The sequence below is a fragment of the Panthera pardus genome, unplaced genomic scaffold, assembly GCF_024362965.1.
Source record: "Panthera pardus isolate Hobbes unplaced genomic scaffold, ASM2436296v1 HiC_scaffold_2, whole genome shotgun sequence".
In the NCBI taxonomy this organism is placed as follows: Eukaryota; Metazoa; Chordata; class Mammalia; order Carnivora; family Felidae; genus Panthera; species Panthera pardus.
The window spans coordinates 144,922,464-144,948,052 of record NW_026526765.1 but is presented as its reverse complement, the minus strand read 5'-3'; the positions used below and the strand labels follow the sequence as shown (position 1 = coordinate 144,948,052).

At 41.0% G+C, this 25,589-nt stretch overlaps 1 protein-coding gene across 1 annotated transcript in view; it reads right to left on the bottom strand.

Annotated features, from left to right (window-relative positions):
- PGGT1B (protein geranylgeranyltransferase type I subunit beta) overlaps positions 1-25,198 on the bottom strand; it is a 62,661-nt gene extending 37,463 nt beyond the window's left edge. The window contains exons 1-2 of the mRNA XM_019469616.2: positions 25,036-25,198; positions 16,145-16,263 (exon numbers count right to left, since the gene is read on the bottom strand). Of these exons, the coding sequence (XP_019325161.1) occupies positions 16,145-16,263; positions 25,036-25,175 (259 nt within the window). The 5' untranslated portion in view covers positions 25,176-25,198. The remainder of the gene's footprint in view (positions 1-16,144; positions 16,264-25,035) is intronic.
- Positions 25,199-25,589: the final 391 nt, after the last annotated feature.

The following is a 25,589-nucleotide window of genomic DNA, read 5'->3' as shown; positions in this document are numbered from 1 at the left end:
ATTCGGCAATGCCACCACTGGGTAGATAGCCAAAGGAAACAAAATCACCATTTCAAAGAGATATGCGCACCCCCATGATCACTGCAACATAATTTATAACAGCCAAGACATGGAAACAACCTAGGTGTCTATCAACAGAGGAGTGAAAAAATCTCTCTCTTTCTCTCTCACACACACATACACACACACCCAATGGATGAGTGGATAAAGAAAATTTCTCTCTCACACACACACACACACACACGCACATCCAGAATGTTAATCAGCCATGAAAGAGCAAATTCTGCCTTTTGTGACATTATGGATGCCACATGCAATAAGTCAGAGAGAAACAAATATTGTATGTTCTCACTTACATGTGGAATTTAAAAAGGCTGAAACATGGAAACAGAGCAGAATGGTAGTTGACAGGAGCTGGGAGAAATGGTGAGATGTTAGTCAAAAGTACAAACGTCTACCTATAAGATGAGTAAGTTCTGGGGATCTAATGCACAGGATGATGACTATAATTAATAGGACTGTGTTATACACTTGAAAGTTATTAGGAGAGATCTTAAATGTTGTCACCACACACTCACACAGGGTAATTATGTAAGGGGACTGTGGTAATCATTCTGCAATATATTCATGTATCAAACATCATGTTGTATACTTTACATTTACATGTGTTATATGTCAACAATACCTTTATGAAGCTGCAAAAAAAACCTATAAATGAATAATTAGTTATACCCACAACAAGAAAATGGTTATGGGTTTGATTGCTGTTAGAAAATCAGCATGATAGACACGGAAGATAGAAATGTAGTATCAGCAGACTGTACTGTATCATTAATAAAAAAAAAAACAACGTAGATTTATAAATATGTTCTGACGTGAGAAACCAGTTTCATATCTCTTAGGACTGGAACATGACTAAATCATAGTAAATGTTTTTCACTCTATTTTTTCAAGACAGGTACTCTATTCAGCTTTCTATCTCTCATAAACTTACGACAGTAACTTAAACATTAATTTCTTATACAATTTAGGGAACTTTATCCACTAAATTTAAAATTCTCCACTAACCACCTTACACCATTAACAAAAAAATCTGAAAAAGGGTATTACCTAATGGTGATGATATTAATGAACATAGTTCTCTTATCTCTGCTAAAGACTTTTAAATGACTAAGCCACTTAAGACTCGCCATTATATAATAAGAGTCATAAAAAGGCTCAGACTCTGAATGGATAATGCTACATCTGAGAATTGACTCCAGGAACTTCCCATATGAGAAAGGTCGTATGCACAGAAACACCCAGGGCAATATTACACTGGTGAAAATTTAGAAGCAACACAGAAGTCCAAGAGGTTAAATATAATACTATATCTTGTCAAAGGAACATGATACTGCTAATAATTAGGGAAAACTATGTAGCAACATGGAGAAATGATCGAGTTAAGAGAAAAGGTAGGATGCGAACATTTATGTGATTATGTTTACAATTAATCAAAGGATGCTTATCAACAATGCCCAGAAAGGAATAAAGTGATATTGTGTGGAATGACAGGAGAGTGAATTCTATTCTTTGTATCAGTCAGTGTTGCCATAACAAATTATCACAGAACTTATTAACTTGAAACCACACCCATTTGTTATCCGGCAGTTCTGTAAGTTCCAAAGTCCAAGATCAGCCTCACCAGGCTGGAATGGAGAGCCGCCAGGGGCTGCGCTCCCTACTGGAGGCTCTGGGGGACAGTTGGCCCCAAGTTCCTTCCGCTCGTCCAGTGTGTGGGACTGAGTCTCCACATCCTTGATCACCGCCAGCTGGGGCCCTTGCCACTGCTCACACCTGGGCCCCTGGACCCAAGCGTCTGCAACGGGGCTGAAATCTTTCTCCTGTCCTAGGGCCTCCCCTGTACATGGAACACCTACAGATCATCTCCCTATTTTGAGGTCAGCTGACCAGTAACCTTAACTTCATCTTCAAAGTCCATGGTGCTTAGTGTTTGAATAAGTACGGTACAGGAATTTAGGGGAGAGAGAGGGCGAGGGGGAACATCTTAATTCTAACACAGCTTCCAAACTCCAAACTGGATGTAATGCTATACTTTTCTAAAAATAAATTGTCTTCACCAAGTCACAGATATCTTTATCCCTTTATCACCACTTGTTTTAATCCTCCAAATTGGGGAGCGGCATGTCAAAGGTGTATTTTCCCTAGGCTTAATATTTCATCGGATGCTGAAATTATCTTCCTTAATTCCTGACATATTTTTTTAATGTTTTTTTTTTTTTTCTCTCTTATTTCTCCTTAGGAATGCTCTTTTAAAGATTATCCTTTTTTTTTTTTTTTTTTAAATGTTTATTTATTGGGGCGCCTGGGTTGCTCAGTCAGTTAAACATCTCTTAGTTTCGGCTCAGGTCACGATTGCATGGCTCCTGAGTTCGAGCCCCACATGGGGGTCCATGCTGTCAGTGCAGAGCCTGCTTGGGATTTTCTCTCTGTCTCCTCTCCTCTTCCTCTCTCCCTGCCCCTCCCCCGCTTGTGCCCGTGCATGCGCACTCTCTCTCTGAAAATAAAAACTTAAAAAATGTTTTTAAATGTTTATTTATTGGGGGTGGGGCAGAGAGAGAGGGAGAGAATCTCAAGCAAGCTCAGCAGAGTCAGTGCAGAGCTGGATGCGGGGCTCAATCTCACAAAAAATAAGCCTTAAAAAAAAAATGGGGGTTGGGGGAGAAAGTTGTGCATCCCTGTTTCAGGTCTGAGTATATACTTCACTTAGGAAGCCTACCTTGAGTCCCCTCCTAAAAGGGTCCTGCCTCAATGCTGATGGCTGCTGAATGCTGCTGAATGAAGGCTGGGGTGGCTGTGTCAATTTCTTAAAATAAAACAATGTCTCCTGAATGCCTGACTCTTCCTATCAGGCTCTGCAGCATTTTACCCATAGTAGAACTGCTTTCAAAATTCAATCTTCTCTAAGAGACTAGAAATCAATTATATATAAATCTTCAGGTACCTCTGAATTATAAGGCAAAGATTTACATTCAAACTTAACAAAAATTTTTTTAAAATGTTTATTTATTTTTGAGAGAGAGAAAAAGAGCACACACGTATGGGAAGGGGCGGAGAGAGAGGGGGACAGAGGATCCAAAGCAGCGTGGACGCTGATAGCAGCGAGCCCAATGTGGGGCTTGAACTCACCAACCGTGACATCATCCATGACCTGAGCCCAAGTCAGAGGCTTAATCAACTGAGGCAACCAGGTGCTCCTACATTCAAACTTGTTACAAGTTCTGCAGTGAAGTCATAATCAAAAACCAAAAAAACAAAACAAAAAGACAAAAAACAAAAAAAATTCAATCCTCTCAATTCCTGCCACCACTTTATCACCTAGGTTTATGTAATATTCTAAATCCTGTGTTTTTGAGGTGCCTGGCTGGCTCAGTCAGTAGAGCATGTGACTCTTGATCTTGGGGTTGTGAGTTCAAGCCCCATGTTGGGTGTAGAGACTACTTAAAAATAAAATCTTTAAAAAATAGTAATAGATCCTGTGCTGCCATTTCAACAATCTTCATAGCACTTTCACCAGGGGTAGGTTCCATCTCAAGAAACCACTTTTTTTGCTCATCCATAAGGAGCAACTCCTCATCTGTTCAAGTTTTACTATGAGATTGCAGGAATTCGGTCACATCTTCAGGCTCCACTTCTAGCTCTCCTGATGTTTCCACTACATCTGCAGGGAATTCCTCCACTGAAGTCTAGGACCCCTCCAGGTCATCCATGAGAGCTGGAATTAACTTCTTCCAAACTCCTGTGAATGTATTTTGACCTCTTCCCATGAAACACAGATGTTCTTTGTGGCATCTAGACTGGGGAATCATTTCCAGAAGGTTTTTATTTTATTTTACCTAGATCCATCAGGGAAATCCCTACTTATGGCAGCTACAGCCTTACAATGCATTTCAATAAGACCTGAAAGTCAAAATGACTCCTTGACCCCTGAGCTGCAGAATGGATGCTGTGTTAGCAGGCATGAAAACAACATTAATCTCATTATACATCTTCATCTGAGCTCTTGGGTGACCAAGTACACTGTCAATGAGCAATAATATTTTGAAGGAAATCTTTCCTGAGCAGTTCTCAACAGGGGGCCTAACATATTCAGTAAACCATGTTGTAAACAGATGTGCTGTCATCCAGTCTTTGTTGTTCCATTTATAGAGCACAGGCAGAGTAGAGTTAGCAGAATTGAGGGCCCTAGGATTTTCAGAAATGGTAAATGAGGGGCACCTAGATGGTTCAGGGGGGCTAAGTGTCCGACTTGTGCTTTTGGCTTAAGTCATGATCTCACAGTTAGTGAGTTCAAGCTTCACACTGGGCTTTGAGTTGACAGCAGAGATTCTGCTCGGGATTCTCGGTCTCCCTCTCTCTCTCAAACATAAATAAATAAACATTTAAAAAAGAGAGAGAGAAATGGTAAACGAGCACTGGCTTCTACTGAAAGTCACCAACTGCCTTAGCTCCTAGAAAGCTAGGCACTGACTTTTCTCTAGCTGGGAAAGTCATAGATGGTATTTTCTTCTAGAAGAAGGCTGTTTTGTCTACACTGAACATTTTTTTAGTGTAGCCACCTTCATGAATTATCTTAGATCTTCTGGATAACTTGCTGCAGTATCTGTATCAGCACCTGCTGCTGCACCTGGTACTTTTATGTTACAAAAATGGCTTCTTTCCTTAAACCTCACGAACCAACGTCTGCTGGCTTCAAACTTCTCTTCCGCAGCTTCCTCACCTCCCAGACTTCATGGAAATGAAGGGAGTCTTGCTCTGGATTAGGTTTTGACTTAAGGAAATGTTGTGGCTGAGAACTTTCACCACCAGCAATAAGGCCGTTGTGCTCTCCATTTATGTGTTCAGTGGAGTAGCACTTTTTAAGTTTTATTTTTACTTAATTAATCTCTAGACCCAACATGAAGCTCAAACTCACGACCCTGATACCAAGAGTGGCATGCTCTTCCGACTGAGCCAGCCAGGTACCCCCGGAGTAGCACTTTTAATTTCCTTCAAGAACTCTTCCTCTGCACTCACAACTTGACTGACTGGCACAAGAGATCTAGCTTTTGGCCCGCTAGGCTTTTGACATGCCTTCCTCACCAAGCTTAATCATTTCTAGCTTATGATTTAAAGTGACAGATGTGCAAGCTCTTTCCTTTCATTTGAAGGCTGAGAGGCCATTGTAGGGTTCCTAACTGGCCTAATTTCAATATTGTTGTGTCTCAGGGACTCAGGAGGCCTGAGGAGAGGGATGAGGAGGAACGGCCGGTCAGTGGAGCAGTCACAACACACACATTTAGCAGTTAAGTGCGCCATCTTATATGGGCACAGGTTGTCGCGCCCCAAAACAATCTGAATAGTAACGTCAAAGATCACTGATCACACATCACCATAATGCATGTAACAAAAAAGTCTGAAACACCGCGAAAATTACCCAAATGTGGAACAGAGACACAAAATAAGCAAACGCTGTTGGAAAAATGGCACCAATAGACTTGCATGACACAGGGATGCCACAAACTTTCAATCCGTAAAAAATGCAGTATCTGCAAAACACAGTAAACTGAAGTGCAATAAAATGAAGGAACGCCTGTTAGGGTTTAAAAAAATGTTTCTGAATGAAATAACATTTCCTTACTGGTAAATAACTAAACGGCATTTTTATTTCCTCATTTCTATGTTGTTAGCTTATTTACATCAATAACTTTTCTGAAAAGGCAGCAAAAATACCGATGTTCAAAAATATCACCTAAGGTTAGGAGATGATGGCATGGACACGTGGAATCAAACTCAAGATCCTATTCCTACTAGCCCTGTGTTCCACAGGCAAGTAACAATCTCTCTGAGGTAGTTCTATTTCTGAGAGAGGAAGAGTAATGTACTGCTAGCAGTATTTTGCAGGGTTCTTACAAGGGTTAAAGGACACATTCTGATTATGCGTACCACAGTGACCAAGGCACAATAAACAGTAACCACTTCAAGTCAATTCATTAGATTTAAACAAAAGTGAAGAGGAAAGTAACAGAAGCTTTCCTCTGAAACTGATTTTCTCTAAAATAAAAACACCTGCCTCCCCTCCGTTTTCAAAAGAGTGCACACTGAAAAGGCGGCATTGGGCAATCCTTTCTGGTTCTTGTCAAGATGTGCTTGCTATTGTGCTTTCGTTTATAATTCTAGTAAGCTTACCTATTCATGATAATTATTAAGTATAAACACGCAATTAATTCCAAATTTACAACTGGATGCATATTTAGGATAGTTCAAGCTTCCTTGGAGGTTATTAGACAGCGCCATCTAGTGCTCCTATTCAGTAGTAGCAGAATAAACTGGAAGTGTGGTTCAGGTCCCAGAAGAATCAAATGCATAATTTGAAAAAACACAGTACATGCCTCTTGGGTCCTAACTCAGGTCCACATCAGAACCATCTGAGTGGGGCATGGACACTCATGTATATAAAAAGAAAAACAATCCCTGTTTGATATACAATTAGAATTGAGAACCAATGATGTGGTGAATGTATCCTCCACTATCACAGAGCCACAAAGTCAAACTAGTTTACTTTGTTACGTGGAAGCTGGTTTAGACAGCAATACATCATAAAAATCCAGGTTACTGAAGAAAAATGCAATTGGGTACATGGGAAGAAAAAGAGAATCAGCAAAAATGGGAGTATGTACAGGGATATAATATGCATGTGTGTTTATATGGGAGCATGTAAAGGGATGTGCTTTTTAGAGAATGTGTTTAGCTGTCTATGGCAAGGGAAAACAATCCTTTTGTCTTTATTTTTTGTGTCTGCACGTGAAAGACAATCATTAAACTACAAAGCTGACTTCTTGATGACTGGAGCATCTCTCAGTTTAAAACTTAGGGTTTTAGGGGTGCCTAGATAGCTCAGGTGGTTAAATGTCCAACTCTTGATTTCAGCCCAGGTCATGATGTCACGTAGAGCCTGCTTAAGATCTTAAGATTCTCTCCCTCTGTCCCTCCTCCACTGGCACGCACTCTCTCTTAAAAGAAAATAAAAAAACTTTTTTCATGTTTGTTTATTTTTGAGAGAGATAAAGTGCAAGGAGGGGAGGGGCAGAGAGAGAAGAGACAGATCTGAAGCAGGCTCCAGGCTCTGAGCTGTCAGCACAGAGCCCAATGTGGGACTCAAACTCACGAACAGTGAGATCATGACCTGAGCCAACATCAAAAGCTTAACCAACTGAGCTACCCAGGCGCCCCCCCCCCCAATATTTTAACTACTTTTTAATGTTTATTTGGGGGGGGGGCGGGTAGAGAAAGAGAGGGAGACACAGAATCTGAAACAGGCTCCAGGCTCTGGGCTGTCAGCACAGAGCCTGACATGGGGCTGGAACCCACAAGCCTTGAGGTCATGATCTGAGCTGAAATCAGAAGCTTAACCAACTAAGCCACCCAGGGGCCCCCCAAAATAAAATCTTTAAATCTTAGAGTTTTACTATTAAGCTCGTAATAAACACCAACTATATGTCAAACATTATAAAGGCAATATGTTTGGGTATTCTTTAAACAAAACAGTTATAAATCTATAAAATGTAAAACCTCAATGGCAGTTTAAAAAGATTTTAGTCACTGAAGCTGCTTTTCATAAGAAAGCAGCATATTACCCACTCTTCTAAGAGAAAATTTTATTGTGACATAAAAATACATTAAAAATTATATTTAGGTACTTCTAACAAAGAACAACTCTTGGGTTACAATATCTCCATGCTATTAATAGTGGCCATGCTAGTTAAATATAATTTAAAACCTGATTTGGTCATGTTCTCAATTTTCTCGTCCCCATTTTTTTAAAATATATTTTTAAAGTTTATTCATTTATTTTTAGAGACAGAGCGAGCGGGGGAGGGACAGAGAGAGGGAGACAGAGAAACCCATGCAGGCTCTGCACCCTCAACAAAGAGCCTGATGTTGGGCTCGAACTCAGGAACCATGAGATCATGATCTGGGCCAAGGGTTAACCGAGCCACCCAGGCACCCCTCTAATTCCCATTTTAACCACTAGGTTTTTGCACTAAGCAAACAACTCAAGTGAGGAACGTGGCAATTTTTTTATGTACAAATGGATGTGTACATTTTATTAGCACAGAAATAATTCATCAGAGGTCTCAAGAAACACGTGCAAGGTGAACAAAATATTCTAGAGCCTACAAAATGGGTTTGTAGATCTATTCTCTAAATTTCACAGATAAGTTTCAGAGTCAGACCTAGGCCAACTACAGAAAAGGCATCCAACAAATGGATGTTTCAATCAACCAACCAACCAACCAACCAACCAGTAAATGGAGAATTCAAACTTGCAGCTGGATTGTGAACAGATGTGTGGTGTGGCCTACCAGACACACAGTGAGGGACACTGGACATTTGGGCACATCACCACTGCAGGGCTATCTTTGCAAAAAATATACTTTTTTTAAGGTTTATGTATTTTGATAGAGACAGAGAGATAAACAGACAGAGACAGACAGAGACAGACAGAGACAGAACACCAGCAGGGAAGTGGCAGAGAGAGCAGGAGACAGATAATCCGAAGCAGGCTCTGCACTGGCAGCGTGGAGCCTGATGCAGGGCTCCAACTCGCAAACCACGAGATCATGAGATGAGTTAAAACCAGGTAGACACTTAACTTATTGAGCCGCCCAGGTGTCCCAATCTTTGCAAAAAATTCTTGACCTACAATGCTTCCAAAACAGACATTCTATATAATTTTTTCAATGTACAATATGCTCAGTTGAGCCACATGAGAACTATACTTACACTTGTGAGCATGTTATCAAAGGCAGCAATGGATTGAAAAATCTAAACGAAATTCTCAACAGAAAAACACACACACAATACACAGAGCATCTATTGTACGGAATCAGTACTGGAAATATACAGTAATGGGAATATCAAAGGACTGCAAAACAGAAAACTGTGCTCTAAATTTTCCTCTAGCATTAGTTATACATTGTTGTGGACAAATTATTAATCCCTTTGGATCTTAACATCCTCATTTGTAAAATGACGGACTATAATATTCTTTGCTTTGTTCTAGCTGTGCCCTTAATGAGAAAAGGGAATACACAACAGCCAGACTAATCCTTTTTTAAATTAAAAAAATAATTTACTTATTTTGGGGAGAGCACAAGTTGGGGAGGGGCAGACAGAGGGGGACAGAGGATCTGAAGTAGGCTCTGCGTTGACAGGCTGACACCAGTGTGCCCAATGTGGGGCTCAAACTCACAAACCACGAGATCATGACCTGAGCTGAAGTCAGATGCTCAAGCAACTGAGCTACCCAGGCGCCCCTGTAATTTTTTTTTTTTTTTTTTTTTTTTTTACTGTTTATTTTAGAGAGAGAATGAGAGAGAGAGAGAGAGAAAGAGAGAGAGAGAGAGAGAGAGAGAGAGAGAGAGAGAGAGAGAGAGAAATAGACAGAATCCGAAGCAGGCTACAGGCTCTGAGCTGTCCGTACAGAGCCCGACACGGCGCTCAAATTCAGCAATTGTGAGATCATGACCTGAGCCCAAGTTGGATGCTTAACTGACTGAGCCAGCGAGACACCCCTCCCTTGTGTTTCTTAAACACTTCTGGAGGTTGATGAGAAGGGCTCCAAATCTCCAATGGTGTGACCACACGCTTAGACTGACATATCATTAGGGTCTTTACAACCCCAGAGTTAAGTGGAAAGCCAGGGTTAATTCTAATTAAATATTCACAATGCACTTAAGGGCCACACATGATGGTCTCCACTAGGGACCTACATACTTCACTAGCAGAGCAGCATGGGGACTTGGGAGTCAGAAGCCTGGGATTTCAGTCTGACTCTATCACTTAATATCTCTGTGTGGCCTCGGGCAGGTCTCCTCATCACTCTGCTTCTCATTTTCCATTATAAAATTTTAATTAACATATATTTATTTCTATTATAGCATATATATATATATATATATATATGGCATATGCTATTATTTCTGCAATAGCAAAATATCAATATCCGTACATAACCATACAACCTTAAGTTTAGTTTTTTATTTTTGTGTTTTGAAGAGGTTAAAGCTTTTCCTAACTTGAATTTTTAAATATAGAAACATGATAAACACTTAAACAGTGCAGATATATAGAATAAAATGAAAGTACTACCTAATCCTGGCATCCTCCCACGTCTGTTTCCATCTACCTCCCCCTCTACAAAGATTTTCTATATACCCTTACAGAGTTGTTCCTATACATTTTTAATCAAAGACTTTTTATTAAAACATCTGAGTACATGTTGGCATATATAATTTAACCACAGAAGAACATTTTCAAATCAGTATGTATATACCTAGATCTACCTCAATCACTTGGTTACTGTGTACTATTCTTGGTAGACCATAGTTGACTTAACTGTTCCACTTTTTTTTTTTTTAATGTTTTTGTATTTAGTTTGAAGATCGAGCATGAGTGGGGGAAGGGCAGAGAGAAAGGGAGACACAGAATGCTAAGCAGGCTTCAGGCTCTGAGCTGTCAGCACGGAGCCCGACTCGGGGCTTGAGCTCATGAACTGCCACCATCAGTGACCTGAGCCAAAGTCGAACACTTAACCAACTTAGCCACCCAGGCACCCCTTAACTGATTCACTTTTGTGAACACTGATTCCCCCTCTAATTTGTCAGTGAGATGAACAATGCCGAAAAATATTCCACAGAGGTTTTTATGCACACATATTAGTTTTCTGAGGTTAGTAACAACAAATCGCCACGAATCTAGAGGCTTTCAACAACAAAAAGTATTTTCTCACAGCTCTGGAACCCAGAAGTCCAAAATCAAGGTGTTGGTAGGGCTGGTTCCTTCTGGAGGCTCTGAGGGAAAGTCCATTCTGGCTTCTCTCTTAGCTTCTGGCAGCTCTGGGCAATCCCAGCAGTCCCGCGTACTAACCAGCACTCTAATCTGCGCCTCCACCCTGGTGCCACCTTCCCCCTGCGTCTTCAATCTCCCTCTTCCCTTCTCCTATAAGGACACCACTCACCAATCTGGAGATCTTTACCTTAATTACACCTGTGAAGGCCCCTATTCCAATAAGGTCATATTCTGAGGTTCTGATCGGACATAACTTTTGGGGCCATTAATCAACCCACGACCACACACACAAGAATATGTCAGTTGTATAAAAAATTATACTGCTAAAATACCTCTCAAAAGGTTACAATGATTTTCATTTCCACCAAAATGATACTAAAGTGCTCTTTCCCCTGATTCTTGCCAACTTTTAAAACTTCGGGCTAAATCTATGTGTTAGATAAAAAAATAATACAATACTGTTTCTACTGCATCTCCCTGACTTTTCTAGTAAGGTTAATCCTGTATTTACTGTCTTCTTTTGAGAACCTCCTATTCTTAAATTTTGTCATTTTCTACGTGCTGATGTGTCATTTTCTTCTCAATCTTTTAAGAATTCTTCACAGCCTGGATATTAATATTTTATAATATATGTTGCCACAATTTCCAAGCCTGTCACTTATTCAACCTTATCTTTTACTGCATAACATTTAAAAGTATTTATTTAATCAAATTTACCAAGTTATTCTTTTACGGTCCTGGGCTTTTAACATTTTTAGATTTTTAAGCAGGACAAATATAGACGGATGAGTAACGGACAGCACATTCTACTCTGTCTGCAAATAAATGCCTTATGAATGAGAAAATATTTGAGGAGCCAGAGGAGGCTTAAATTAGGTGTTCTAAGACGCAATTTCCAACAAGCAATTCTCAGAACGCCAGCCATTCATTCAACGCAACTGAATATAGCTCAATATAATCAACTCTGACACTACTCAGACACAGCATCAGATTCCACAGGCTGAGGGCTCAGTCCTACTGGACTGCAAACCGCCCCGAACCCACCCCCAACTTCGGACATCGTCAGCCCAGTTAGCTGTGCTTCTGACCCACTGGCTATGCACTGGAGGTTCCCACGAGCCCCTCTCCTTAGGTACAATTATTGTGCCAGCTCACAGAACTCAAACGAAACACGTTATTAACAGTAAAAGGATGTAACTCACAAACAGCCAAATGGAAGAGGTTCAGAGGGCAAGGTATGGGGATGGGCCGCAGAGTTTCCCTGCCCTCTGCCCTCTCCAGGAGCGCCACCCTCCCAGCATCTCCACGTGTTCAGCAACCAGGAAGCTCTCTGAACCCCGTCCTTTTGAGTTTTTATGTAGGCTACGTTTTTTGGACAAGAACTATTATATTGAAGCTGGCAATTGCTTCAACCTCCCTGGAGGTCAGGGGGTGGGACTGAAAGTGACAACCCTCTAATCACTGCTTAGAGGCCAGCAGCCCCCATCCTTAGGTGCTTTCCAGAACCTCATTAACATAACAAAAGACAACTTTATCCCCCTCCAAAGGCTTAAGAAATGCTAAAGGTTTTGGAAGCGGTGAGAGAGGGGCTGTGGATGAAGACAAAACATACATGTCTCATAAATCACAATATCACAATGCTGTAGACCCAACGTGAAAATAGAGGAACAGTAAAGCTGGAGGAGGTATGGGTGATTTAATTAATAGTCCAACAACTCCTGATGCACAACAATGCCTTAGGCACTGAAAGAGAAGAAATGTAAGACAGACACATTCTCTGCCCTCCAGAAGTTTACAATTTGGACACAAGCAAAAACATTTTAAGCAGTGGTTAAGCAACTACAAATGAAAAAAAAAAAAATTAGCAAACCAATGAAATCCGTGTAGTTGACAATACGAAGGGAAATAAGAAGTCTGATGGGTCTCAGATGGTGAGTACCAATCAGGATTCAAAAAAATTTTTTAAACCTTTACCAAACTAAAATAAACATAAGAAAAGTGCACTATCATAATCAAACAACTCAATCAACTGTGCCAAGTAAAGTCATCCACATAACCAGCACTCATAAGTCCGCGATGGCACCCTAGAAGCCCCTCCTACTTCACTCCTACTTTCCCTTCACATTTCCTTCCTTCACTCCCCAAAAGGTCAGACTGGTTTTGTCTAATTTTGTACTTTGTGTAAAGAGAATAAGACACTAGGTACTTTTTTTTCCCCCCAAAAAAACTTGTCTGTGACATTCATCAAAAGTTTTGCATATAGTTAGAGACTGTTCTTTTCCGTTACCATACAGCATTCCATTGTGTGAATATTTTAATACACCACTTATCGATTATACCAGTGATGGGTAGTTTCTGTGGTGCCTACATCTGGACTCTTGTGAAACACTGCTATGAACATTCTCATGTGCATCCTGTGGTGAACACGTTTTCACTTCTGTGGGCTGTGTACTAGGGAACACAAGCCCCGTGTCAGGGACCACACAGATGTGCAGCGCTATTAAGTACCACCCAACAGTTTCCAAAGGATGGGCACAACCCCTCCAGCACTGTGTGGGAGCTCCAGGTGCGCTGCACTTTCCCGACAACTGCTATTCGCCGCCTCTTCCACATTAGCCATTCTAGTGAATCTGCAGCAAATGCAATTATTACGAATGATATGAGAGTTCAGATAATAGCAAATCCCTCACAAGAGAGCAGACTTTAGAAAGAATACAAGTTTTAATTAAACTAACTGCACACAAAAAAAGAGTTCACTGACTTGCTTAGTCACATACCCAAGGGATAACAAAATGATACATGTAAAGTCCACGTTTAAGAGTGTAAAAGTGGGGCACCTGGGTGGCTCAGTCGGTTAAGTGTCTGACTTTGGCTGAGTTCATGATCTTGCAGTTTGTGAATTCAAGCCCCATGTCGGGCTCTGTGCCGAGCCTGCTTCAGATTCTGTGTCTGCCTCCCTTCTCTACCCCTCCTTGGCTCATGCTCTTTCTCAAAATAAACAAACATTAAAAAAAAAAAAAAAAAAAGAACATAAAAGCAGCAGTCAATTATTCTATGGCCACTGCTCTTCCACTGGGAGAAGAATTAACCAGTTATTTTAACCATTCTCTAAACTGCATTAAAAAAAGAAAAGAATATGGGTATTAATGGGTATTAGGCTGTTGTAAAAAAACTTACAATAAAATGGTAGAAGAAAGTAGACGCATTTTAAGAGAAGACAATCACGGAGCCAGCAAACAGTGCTCAAGAGTGGGGAGAAATACGAAGACAAGACAGAAAGTAGAAGACAAGGTAAATAAACGTTCTGGTGACTAAAACCTGTACAAAAGAGTTCTCTCACTGAAATCTTAAGATCCATACTTTTCTATAGTATAGAAACAATGGCTATTTTATTTCAGGAAAATGAGTATCAGTAAATGTTTTCTAAAAATAATATAAAATGTTCAGCAAAAATGTACAGAACAGCTTTTCTGTGACTCACTCTGTACAATTTCACATGTGCACTATGTGAGATACATCCCCTTAAGAAACTACAGCATAAAATTTAATCAGGACAGGTATTTTCAGTAAACAATAAAACATCAGAATCTATAATAATACTACATCTAATATTTATTTTTACTAAAACAATTTTTTTAAGTTTATTTATTTTGAGAGAGACTGAACATGAGCAGGGGTGAGGCAGAGAGAGAGAGAGGTGAGAAAGAATCCCAAGAGGGCTCTGTGCTGTCAGTGTGGAGTCTGAAATGGAGCTCGATCCCACAAACCAGATCATGACCCAAGCCGAAATCGAGTCAGATGCTGAACTGAGCCACCCAGACGTCCCTAATACTTAACTTTAAAGGTTTTTTTAAAAAATCCCAGACTCAAACTAGTAAAAAAACCAAAACAAATTACTTCAATTTTTCAGGTGTCTAGCACCGTGACCTCACGTCAGTCCCCAAGCTCCTAGAGGGTGAGCAGCACATCCTGTAATTTATCACAGCCTCTGTCCACAGGCTCAGCAGGACATTCAATAAATCCTACTCAACTCACCAACATGCTTGAATGTGTAACCACTGACCAGTATAGCATATATGCTGCTTCATGCAGCTGGTGAAAAGTGATTGGGTGTTTCCGTAAGACAAACCTAGTTCAAAACGCTTAATCATTTTTAAACAACAATCTGTAAACAGGCACAGATTTTAGAAATTATAAACACAAGCACTACAAAATTCAAGAACAATAAAGTAGAAAGACATAAACTATGCCTAAGAGCATCTGCTAACAGAGCAAACCTCTTTCTAAACAAACTTTCAGTTTATTATTTCCTTAGAGTTTATCTAGGTTGGGACCTTCGTACACATTTACTCCAACCAATGAAACACATGGTTAATTCATAAATGTTGACTCTTAAGAGCCAACTGAGTGATGACCATGCTAAAAAAAAAACAACTGTGTCATTTCCTGGGAGTTTATCTGCTTCTCTTTTCAAGGTTCGAATCTCTAACATTTATAACTTATATCAATGTTAGGTATGAACAGAGTGAACAATAGGGTATATAAAACTTATGTGCATTTAGTTGATCGGGTAATATATAAATTTTGAAAATTAATGTAACTGGTCAGAATTGATCAAGCTTAAGAAGCATCATAAAAAGGACTGGAGTGCTAGTAAGAGGTCTAAGAAACCGTTAAGGAAAGGCTCATGAAACATGAAAAGTTAAGAGGGAAAACCACAGGGAGACTGAAATGAAACTTTGTGACGGAAGAGAGTTCACTGAGAAGAAAAAAAGAAATGGCTGGGAATGAAAAATAGAGCAAACGCTACCAAACTAACCAAACATAAACACCACATACAAAGCATCCACAGGCAGTCATCAACGTGGAGGCGCAGAACACAATATGCGGCTATAACTGCCAATCTCTAATCCCAGACAGCCGTCAACTGTTCTCTCGAGAGATTAATGATCAAGCTACTTTTTATTTCATTTTTTTAAGTAATCTCTACCCCCACCATGGGGCTCAAACTCATGACCCCAAGGATCCAGAGCCGCACGATCCACCTACTGCCAGCCAGGCGCCCCCATGACTAGACCTCTCAAGTCCTGTGCTGGAACAGAATAAGAGGTCAGCATTGCAAGCCAAAACATGGCTAACAAAACGTGGTAAGAGTTTACGAATAAATACTGCGATTTGCTAGTCCAACACACGTTATGCCGAGTACAACTAGCTAGTCATACTAAAAATAAAATGCTAAAAACTCACTCACTGTCTTCTGTGGGAAGGACCTGCAGGGAGTAAATCCACTCTATTATATCATCTTTGTTCACCACATCTAAGGAGTCCAACATATCCAGCCCGGAGAGAGCAAAAAATGCAATTGTCAACCTAAAAGAAAAAAAAAAACAAAGAAACAAACGTAAAATTCCATCATAACTGTCTAAACACTGAAGTTTTTCTTGTTCAGAAAAATAAAGTCTTTCTAATTTTAAAATTAATTCAAACAGTACTCTCATTTCGCAAAAGCCAAAAAGTCATATTTATTCTTATAATTTAATAATACCAATCAAATCTTTGTTTCATTTGTAAAAAGGAGCATTTGGGGGTAAAAAAAAAAAAAACCAGTCATACACATTTGAAACTCATCAGCAACCTGAAGGCTAATGTAGGTTAAAAAAGGAATTCCCTGCACCCAATTAGTACAAGTAAGTCCAAAAGGCTGGAAAACATAGAGAATACCAATTTCCACTTACTTGCCAAGAACAGCTACACTTATAGTGGGTGCTTAATTCTTAAGGAAGGTTAGAATAAACCCATCTGTATTCAAATTTGTTTACAAATAATGTAACTGGACAAAACTTAAACTGAATTTTGGGAAATAAGGAACACTTTAAAAAATACATGTGCATTTCAACTTCATTTTCCCAGAGAGGATTCTTCAATGGAATGAAAAACTGTAAGGCAACACATTCCCTTCCAAGATTGCATACTAAATGAGAAATGTCAACTCTGTGTTTTCATTTAAAACTAGTACTTAAGTGATTTTTACATAAAGAGTTTGTTATATATAATTCTTTTCAGGCTGAGATACATCCTATACTGTTTTCTGAACATGGTTATCTTTTTTTTTTAATTTAAGTAATCTCTACACCCCACATGGGGCTTGAACTCACAGCCCTGGGATCAAGAGTTGCATGCTCTATATTGACTGAGCCAGCCAGGCACCCCTGAACATGGTTATCACATTTCTATATTCTAACAGTTCCTATGACTAATACTAAACAATTAATACTTTAAATCTTCTGGTCCAAAATCTTACAGCAAAGCCACTTGACACATTCTGCAACCTGTTTTCAAAAAAGATTCCAAAAGAGAAATAAGCCCAAATGCCCTCATTGTGTATAATAAATTAACTTCTTTCTCATGCATCTAGAAAAATATTACCAACTTAAGGAAAAATGAGAAAACAGTCACTCTTTAAATTTTTTTTTAACCATGTAATTCTCTCTCTGACCCCTGGTTGAAAAAGGCTAGCATACATTAGATAACAGGAGGAAACACACCAAAGAGTAATTCCAACCAAAGCTTAAGGGCAAAACCTAAAACTGATAAGATATTGTTATACTTAAGAACAAAGATTTTGGGAAAGTTACATTATTGAGAGACTATTACTGTCTATTAGACAGGGAGCTAGAAAATTTCTCATATGCTGTATCTCAATTTAATTCTAACAAACCACTGAGAGCCACCAGAATTATGCAGGTGATTTATCTGAGCAAGATCAGGATTAAATTAAGGGCAGTGGATGGAAACCAATTTGACAGTAAATTTCATATATTAAAAAATAAAAAATAAAAAAAAATAAAAATAAAAAAATAAGGGCAGTGGAACTCCTTTATGTGGGAGGCTACAGTTCAGAGTTCAGATTCTGCTGTCAAATGAGCTAGGTTCAAATCATATGTTGGCTGATTTACAGCCATTCATAACCTGGGCAGGATCTTTTCTGCCTTTTCTAAGTCTGCTTATCTATAAATCCTCATCACACCTCACACAGGTATTCACTACCTGCCCACACGCAAGCACTCACCCAAGGAGGCTATCATTACTGGTATTTTCCCTGATCTGACATGAGTTAGTGACCTCAGAATCTAATCACACTGTTATACTATAGGCCTTATCTCCAGGTCCCTGGTTGGCAACCTTCCTCCCCACAGAGAATCCTGCCCTTCCCCAAAACAAAATGATACTTTAGATATGGGAAAGACCTCAAGCTAACAGCAGCCAAGTTTGAGAATCACTGTTCATGACAATTATGTCTCATGAGATAAGGTCTGCCTTGTGCAGGATATGTACTCACTTATTGAATTAACTAACAAATGAAAGACCTGTAATATTTCATCTAACCAACCTGGAGCACTCTCCCAGGGGTTTTCAGTGTTGGTGTAAATGATCACAGTCAGATACAATGAAATTATCTAATAATCTAGTTTATTAAGGTATTATAGAAAAAAAAAGGAGGACAGAGGTGGAAATGGGGGACAACATGAGGTTATTGATAACACAGCCTACTAAGGCTGGATAAATCAAAAATATTCCTATTAATGAAAAGTATGTAATAAGAAAACATCTAGGGGCACCTGCGTGGCTCAATCGGTTAAGCGTCCAACTCTTGATCTCGACTCAGGTCTTGATCTCAGGGTCATGAGTTCAAGTCCCAAGATGGGCTCCACACTAGGCATGAAGGTTGCTTAAAAAAAATAAAAGAAAGAAGAAAACAACTAAAAGTCTATAAAAATAAACTGGTATTCTTTTCTAAGTTAAGTACTCTCTTAAATTTTTTAGCTCAAGATCATGAAGTCCAAAGAAGTCAAGTAATTTGCTTCAGATTTCACTGCTAGATAACCAATTAAACTATTTAGGAACACTGAGTCACACGGTGGTATTCTCCTCAGGGGTGTTTCTCAAACCTGCCTGCACATTCAAATCAGCTTAAAAAACAAAACTAGGGGCACCTGGGTGGCTCAGTTAAGCGTCTGGCTCTAGGTTTCAGCTCAGGTCATGATCCATGGCTTTGTGGGTTTGACCCTGCATAGGGCTCTGCGCTGGCAGTGTGGAGCCTGCTTAGGATATTCTCTATCTGCTCCTCCCCTACTCACACTATCTCCCTCAAGATAAATAAACTTAAAAACAAAACAAAAAACTAAAACACTGATATAACACAGAGAGGTCTAGGCCTTATTCCACGACAATGAAACTGAAATTCCGGGTGGAAAGTGGGGTCTGGGTACCTGGAATTTGGGGGCCAGGGGCACAGGTGTGGGGAACTTCCCAGGTGAGTGATCCCAGCCAGGATCAGGAGCCCAGCTCTAGAGCAGTAATCCCCACTGGGGCAATAATGCCCCCAGGGGACACTGTAAAGATATTCTGGGTTGTCATTAGAGGAGGGTACCACTGGCATCTAGCTGGTAAACGCCAGGAATGCCGCAAAACATCCCTTCTACCACGAGCAGGACAGTGCCATTCAACAAAATGTCAACAGTGCTGAGGTTAAGTAACCCTGCTCCAAAGTCACACTGTTCCTGTGTTATCTGATCTGCTTTTCATTTTACTTGCTTCTGAAGATGGATGCGAACACCGAAAATTAGTCAGCTGCTGGTAAACTACTTTAAAATCTTGCATACTTAATTATTAAGGCTTCAGAGAGTCCAGTATTTTCAACTCCCAGCAATTGAGACTAAGGTTTATAGGATTAACACAGCCACAGTGAAAAGCTTATGTTGATAAAGAGAGGCACCCAGCAGCGGCTGGCAGAACCAAGAAGTCCACTGGGAGCAATGTCTGGCCTCCCTCTGAGACAGGCTAGGAAGATACTCCTTTCTGACCACACCTGAGTTCTCAAGCAGTCCTAAACTGTGAGATGGAGAGAATTAAATAAGCAGCCATAATAAAAAACGATTCGGGGATGTGGGCCTCTGAGAGAACTAAGGCGGGGGCGGGGGGGTCTTAAGGTGCCCTAGTGAGTCCTACTTGGGGTATGTATGGACTGTTGGGCAACCTACCTTGGGCACGAGGCTGGGGCGGGGGGCGGGGGGGAATCATGCCAAGACGTGTGCCTAAAATCAGGCCAGTGTAGGTATTAGAACGTTGTTACTTGGGAGAACATTTGTGTTCTTTCTTCTTTCCCTAGAACTGAACTCTGAAACTATATGCTGAAAAAGCAAAGTAGGCCAGCTGCACGTTCCTGCCCTTTGTTCCCTCTAAACAATACTTGTGCAAAGGGTATCTTGCATGGATGAAGAAGTAACATTTGTCCCCTCTAAATCAAGCTGCTGCACCAGGGGATCGATTCACAAATGGGAGGCATCAACTGAATGAGATCTCCAAAAGATGCCAAATTTTTCAGGCTTAACAACAAAATTTTCAGGTCTTAAAAAAACAGCCCAAAAAACGCCCCATGGATTAAACAGGAAAAAATAAATAAAAACAATCTGAGTGTGGGGGAAAAAAAAAACAACCACAGTAATACGATTTTCTTGTGCTACTAAATGAGAATGAGGAGTGTACTGTTAGGCTGGAGCAGATTACGTGACCATTTGGGAATATACTGGAAACACTGATTTATGGGCATTGACTAGATTCCTAAACTTTGGATCACCTACTCTGCCCCCTTTCTAATACAGTCTCTTTCCTGGCATCTCCAAGTGTCTTTAACAAGTGACTGCATTCCTGCCTAGATCTCAGGTGAGGCTATAACTAAATCATACTGCAAAGAGTTCTAAAATTATAAACAAGCAGCTATATTTAGAAATAGGAACACAGTTGCTTGATAAAATTGCTAACGGTGGAAATGACAGCCTTAGAGAACACTTGAAAATTAATCATAAAGTTAAATACACAGCACACAGAGGTCCCAATCAATACTCTGGAATGACCTACTGCAACACTACAGAAATGCCACAATTTTAAGCCTTACTCTTGATCTGTAATATTCTTAAATAGCTGGCCCGACTGGTAAATATTTTTAAGTATAACCGCTCATCTCTGGAATTATTTTACATGCAAAATAATTTTTCAAGAAGAAATGTTTACTAAACATCTACTACATGCTGGATTTCATGACAAAAACAAATAAAACAAGCCTCCTAACCTGAAGCAGGTTAAATTATGAGGGGAAACAACTCAGTACCTATAGGAAAAGTGCTGTCACAGAAATCATCTTCTTCCTCTCTCTAAACCTGCTCCTTTGGCCTCATGGTCCTGAGACCAGATGGCAGTTCCAGTCCCAGAATCCTGGAACTCCTTTTTCCTCCACCCCTCCTTTCTATCCCTCCTTCCACTGCCCCAGCATCTGGCCTCCAGACTACTGCGACAGCTAACTGGTCTTTCTGGCTCTGATCTTGTCCCACTGACTACAACAACCAATTTCAAATTCAACGACCACTCTAAAACGCATATCTAATCAGGAAGATGCACTGCTTGCGACTTCACATCAGTTATGTGACATCAAATTCAGCTTTCCTGACCTGGCACACAAAGCCCTCTGTGATCTGGCCCCTGTCTACCCCCCAGGCTAAATTCCTACCACACCTGCCTTATACTATTAGACAAATGATTGAAGTTTCTCTCCTCAACACTCACTTATCCGCCTTTATTGTCCACTTGCCTATAACCGATCCCAGACTTCCCCCAAACTGAATATTTATTTAGCTCCAGGGTTACTTCTTCCAAGGAGCCATCTCTGAGATGTGTGTCTCTTCAGGTTGGGCTAAGGGGCTTCCGTAACACCCTGCAAATACCACAATCACTGAAGCGCGGTGAGGCGATCAGCAAGATCAGCATCATCTGGGATCTTGTCAGAACACAGTAACTTAGACCCCTCCCACACCTCCGCAATCAGAATCTGCATTTTAACAAGATCCCCAGGTGATCTATATGCACAAAAGGGTTGGGAGGCACTGTTACAAGAATCCGTTTGTAGATCTGTTTCTCCTATCAAGTGAACAGTCTCCAACTTTAGCGTGTAGGAGTACCCCCTGGGATGCTTGTCGTAATGCACACTCTCGGGCCCACACAGAGTTCCATGCAGAACTGGGGAGGGGCCCAGGTATGTGTATTTTTATAAGCATTTTATTTTATTTTTTTATTTTTATTTAAAAAAAAAATTTTTTTTATAATGTTTTTATTTTTGCGAGAGAGAGAGACAGAGCATGAGCAGGGGAGGGGCAGAGAGAGAGGGAGACACAGAATCGGAAGCAGGCTCCAGGCTCTGAGCTGTCAGCACAGAGCCCGATGCGGGGCTCGAACCCACAGACTGTGAGATCATGACCTGAGCTGAAGTGGGACGCTTAACCGACTGAGCCACCCAGGCGCCCCTATAAGCATTTTATGATGTCACTAATGCAGAGCCTCCTGCCAGGGTCATCACACTGAGAGACACACTGCTGGACTGTGATTTATTTCAGATAAGGGAGGGAAGGAGAGGGCAGAGTGGTTGCTACATGGTAGTCAGCTACATCACAGGCTACGTAGGGGAATATGGAAGGACCCGTGAACAGAAAGACTAGGTTGATTGTGGTGTCTTCTAAAATAAAAACCAAATGACTAAACCCTTCCTGGAGAGCAGCTGGGTCCATAAAAACAACATACACAAAAAATGGTCAGTATTTAGTCCTTTGATTAAAAAAAAAACAAAACAAAACAAACCTACCCTACCCTAACTTCCGTTACCCAAATACAATTGGCAACAGCAACTCCCAACCAAACAACTTTCTAAACCACTTACAAAAAAGAAACCTGTTAATGCACAAAGCTCACAATCCAAGGTTAAATATTCAGCTGAGTTAACTAATAACTACCACCTTTCAGAAATTCGTATGAGAAAAAGCCACAGGTAAAACTACAAATACTTTATTTTCATAAAGGCACAGCTATTAGAAAAATTAAAATGTAGTCCTATTTCTAAGACTAAAAGAAACAGGGAAATGAAGGAATTTTGCCAAAATGGTGGGTCAGAAAATAAGTGTCTAAATGTCTAGCCTGTTCGGAGCCTTCCAAAGAGTCCCGTTTCATACCTATCAGTAAGAAGGAACACAGGACAACCACAGGCACTGGTTTCGGACTGTATGCCTGTACCCAGACACACAGCAGGCACTCAATAATTGTTTGTACAATAGCAATACTGAGTAAGAATTGTGACCTAGCCAACACATTGTTTTACCTGAAAACTCTGGTATCAGTAGAAATTTTGTGACCAGTCACCTTTGCTTAAGAGGTTAGAGACCCTTCACAAGCATCTTCAAGTCAATCATGAATCACACACACCTACCACAGAAGAACTTAATGCTAAACCAGGAGTGTGAATCAGCAGAGAAAAACTGAAAAACTGTTAAAAAATCAATACAAAAACTTCTACGTACAGATGATCTTCCATGTGGCTACTAAGTGTGCTGTAACAAAACAAGAAATGATACTCTACTCAAATGATAAACATTAGACATATTAACTAATGCACCAGGACATTATACATGATTATCTAATATATGATGCCTGGTGTAGATTCTAAGATTGTATTAAAGTTGTTAAATCAGTTCAGTTTTTGCAGTTTTACTTATTCTATGAGCACCATTACACAGTTTACCAACATGCACTAGTATATATATATGGTTTTGTCCATGCTGGAATTTTAAATAGAGCAATCAAACACTGGCATTTAGAAAATGCAACCACAGACCTAAAATGATAGCTACAACTTTAACAATCACAATAGAGGTTTTTTATCCAAATGCTTCAAATTCACATAAATTTTTTACTTTTTTAATGTTTATTTATTTTTGAGAGACAGAGCGGTATTGGGGGAGGGGCAGAGAGAGGAGACACAGAATCAGAAGCAGGCTCGAGGCTCTCGACTGTCAGCATAGAACCCAACGTGGTGTTTGAACCCATGAATCGTGAGATTATGACCTGAACCGAAGTCGGACACTTAACGGACTGAGCCGGGCAGGCGACCCCCAATTTCACGTAAAATTAATCCCCCTAAAATGTGACTTATTAATATCATTTGTTTCATCCCATATCATTCAGTCATTGGAGTCAGTTTTGAAAACCTTAATTTAGGTCTAGGGATGTGCTCTGCTAGCCAATCAACACCAATGTATGGATAAAAGAATATACGTAACGCTTCGCTCTTTCTTTAGCAAGAATGTGTTCGTCCTTCAGGGCTCATCTCACACAACTCAACAAATATTTACTTAGTGCCTCTTATACGAAACTGTATGTCTTGTTCAGCTGTACTCCAGTACCTATCATAATAAATTTGTAGACCACGTAGGCAGAAGGAATCTGTAAACCTTCCAAAACTGACCCAGTCATGCAGAGTTCAAAATACACCAGGGAATCAGAATTCAGAACATATGGAGAGATGAGAGCAGAACCAATCTGCTCTCGTCTTAGCCCGTCCCAGGCAGCTTTGGAGGCTCGCTTCAAAACCCAGCAGTGCAGAACAAAACCGCCTCCTTCTCCTCGTCCCCAGACTTTTACTCTGAATGACTAATTCACAGCTTCTTAGCCGCAGCCAAATCACACTCCTCAGCCAACTCCAACTCACAAGGCTACAGCAGATACACTTTTCACAGCCTGCTTTACGGAACACTGCACCTCTTCCGCCAACCTTCTCCTATCTTTCTATTTACAATTCCTGGAAAGTTCATTTCTCCTCAAACCTTTATAGGCTTTACGCCGCTCCTACACCTCAAACATCATACAGATGTTCAGTGCAGAGTTAATAACGTTTTGCAGGAAAGGGGAGCACAGGACAGGCTATCTAAAATACGGAGACAAAATGGTTTGTCTTTTCCCTTTTACACTCGGAAGTAATGAGGCCAAGAGATTCAGAGCCTACGAGAGGAAGTAAAAAAGGAAGCTCAGAGTTGACCGGAAAAATGGTTGGGAAGTGAAAAAAGGCGGAAAATGGAGATCCCACAAGGCCTGGCCTTACGGCTCCCCCAGTCCCCCCGCCGTAGCTCGGGGGAGGAGAGCCACGGCAGACCCGCCCGAGAGGAGAGGCACCGGGCAGTGCCGGGTGGGCGGCGGCGCAGGCTCCGCGGCGCCTTTCCGCTGCGGCCGGGCTCCGTCCCCACCCCGATGACCACGGCCACCAATCACCTGCTGGTCTCGAGCGAAGAATAACGCTCAGGCAAGACCTGGAGGCAGCGCTGGAAGAACCGCACGTGCCGGTCTCGCAGGAAATCCAGCCGCTCTCCCTCACCGCTCCCCGCCGGACGCTCGTCCTCCGTGGCCGCCATGCTGCTGCGGAAGCGACGTCCGCCGCGACCCGGAAGCAGTTGGCGAGCGTCGTGAAGGAAGCCCGAGGGGCGACTCGCGGCTGGAGCGTGGGGATGGGGCGAGCGCCGGGGGGCGGGGAGCTGACCGGGTTTGTGGTTGAACTTCCTCGCTGTTGACGGTCTTTCGCAGCACTTTAATCCCTCAGATTTCTCTCTAGACTCAACCTTTTCTCTTCCGAGCCCTACAGGATTGGGGACCCCTCTTAAGCCTTGTAAAATTCAGCCCACACATCCTTCCAGAACTTGTATCCTCGATAATTGGGAGGAAGTCCAAAGCTCCTAGTTTGCTTTGAGAAAATCACGGCCCTAAAGGGTGGTATATATGAAAACGGATGGATCAGAATAAATTTGCCAACACACCTTTTTGGAAGGTCA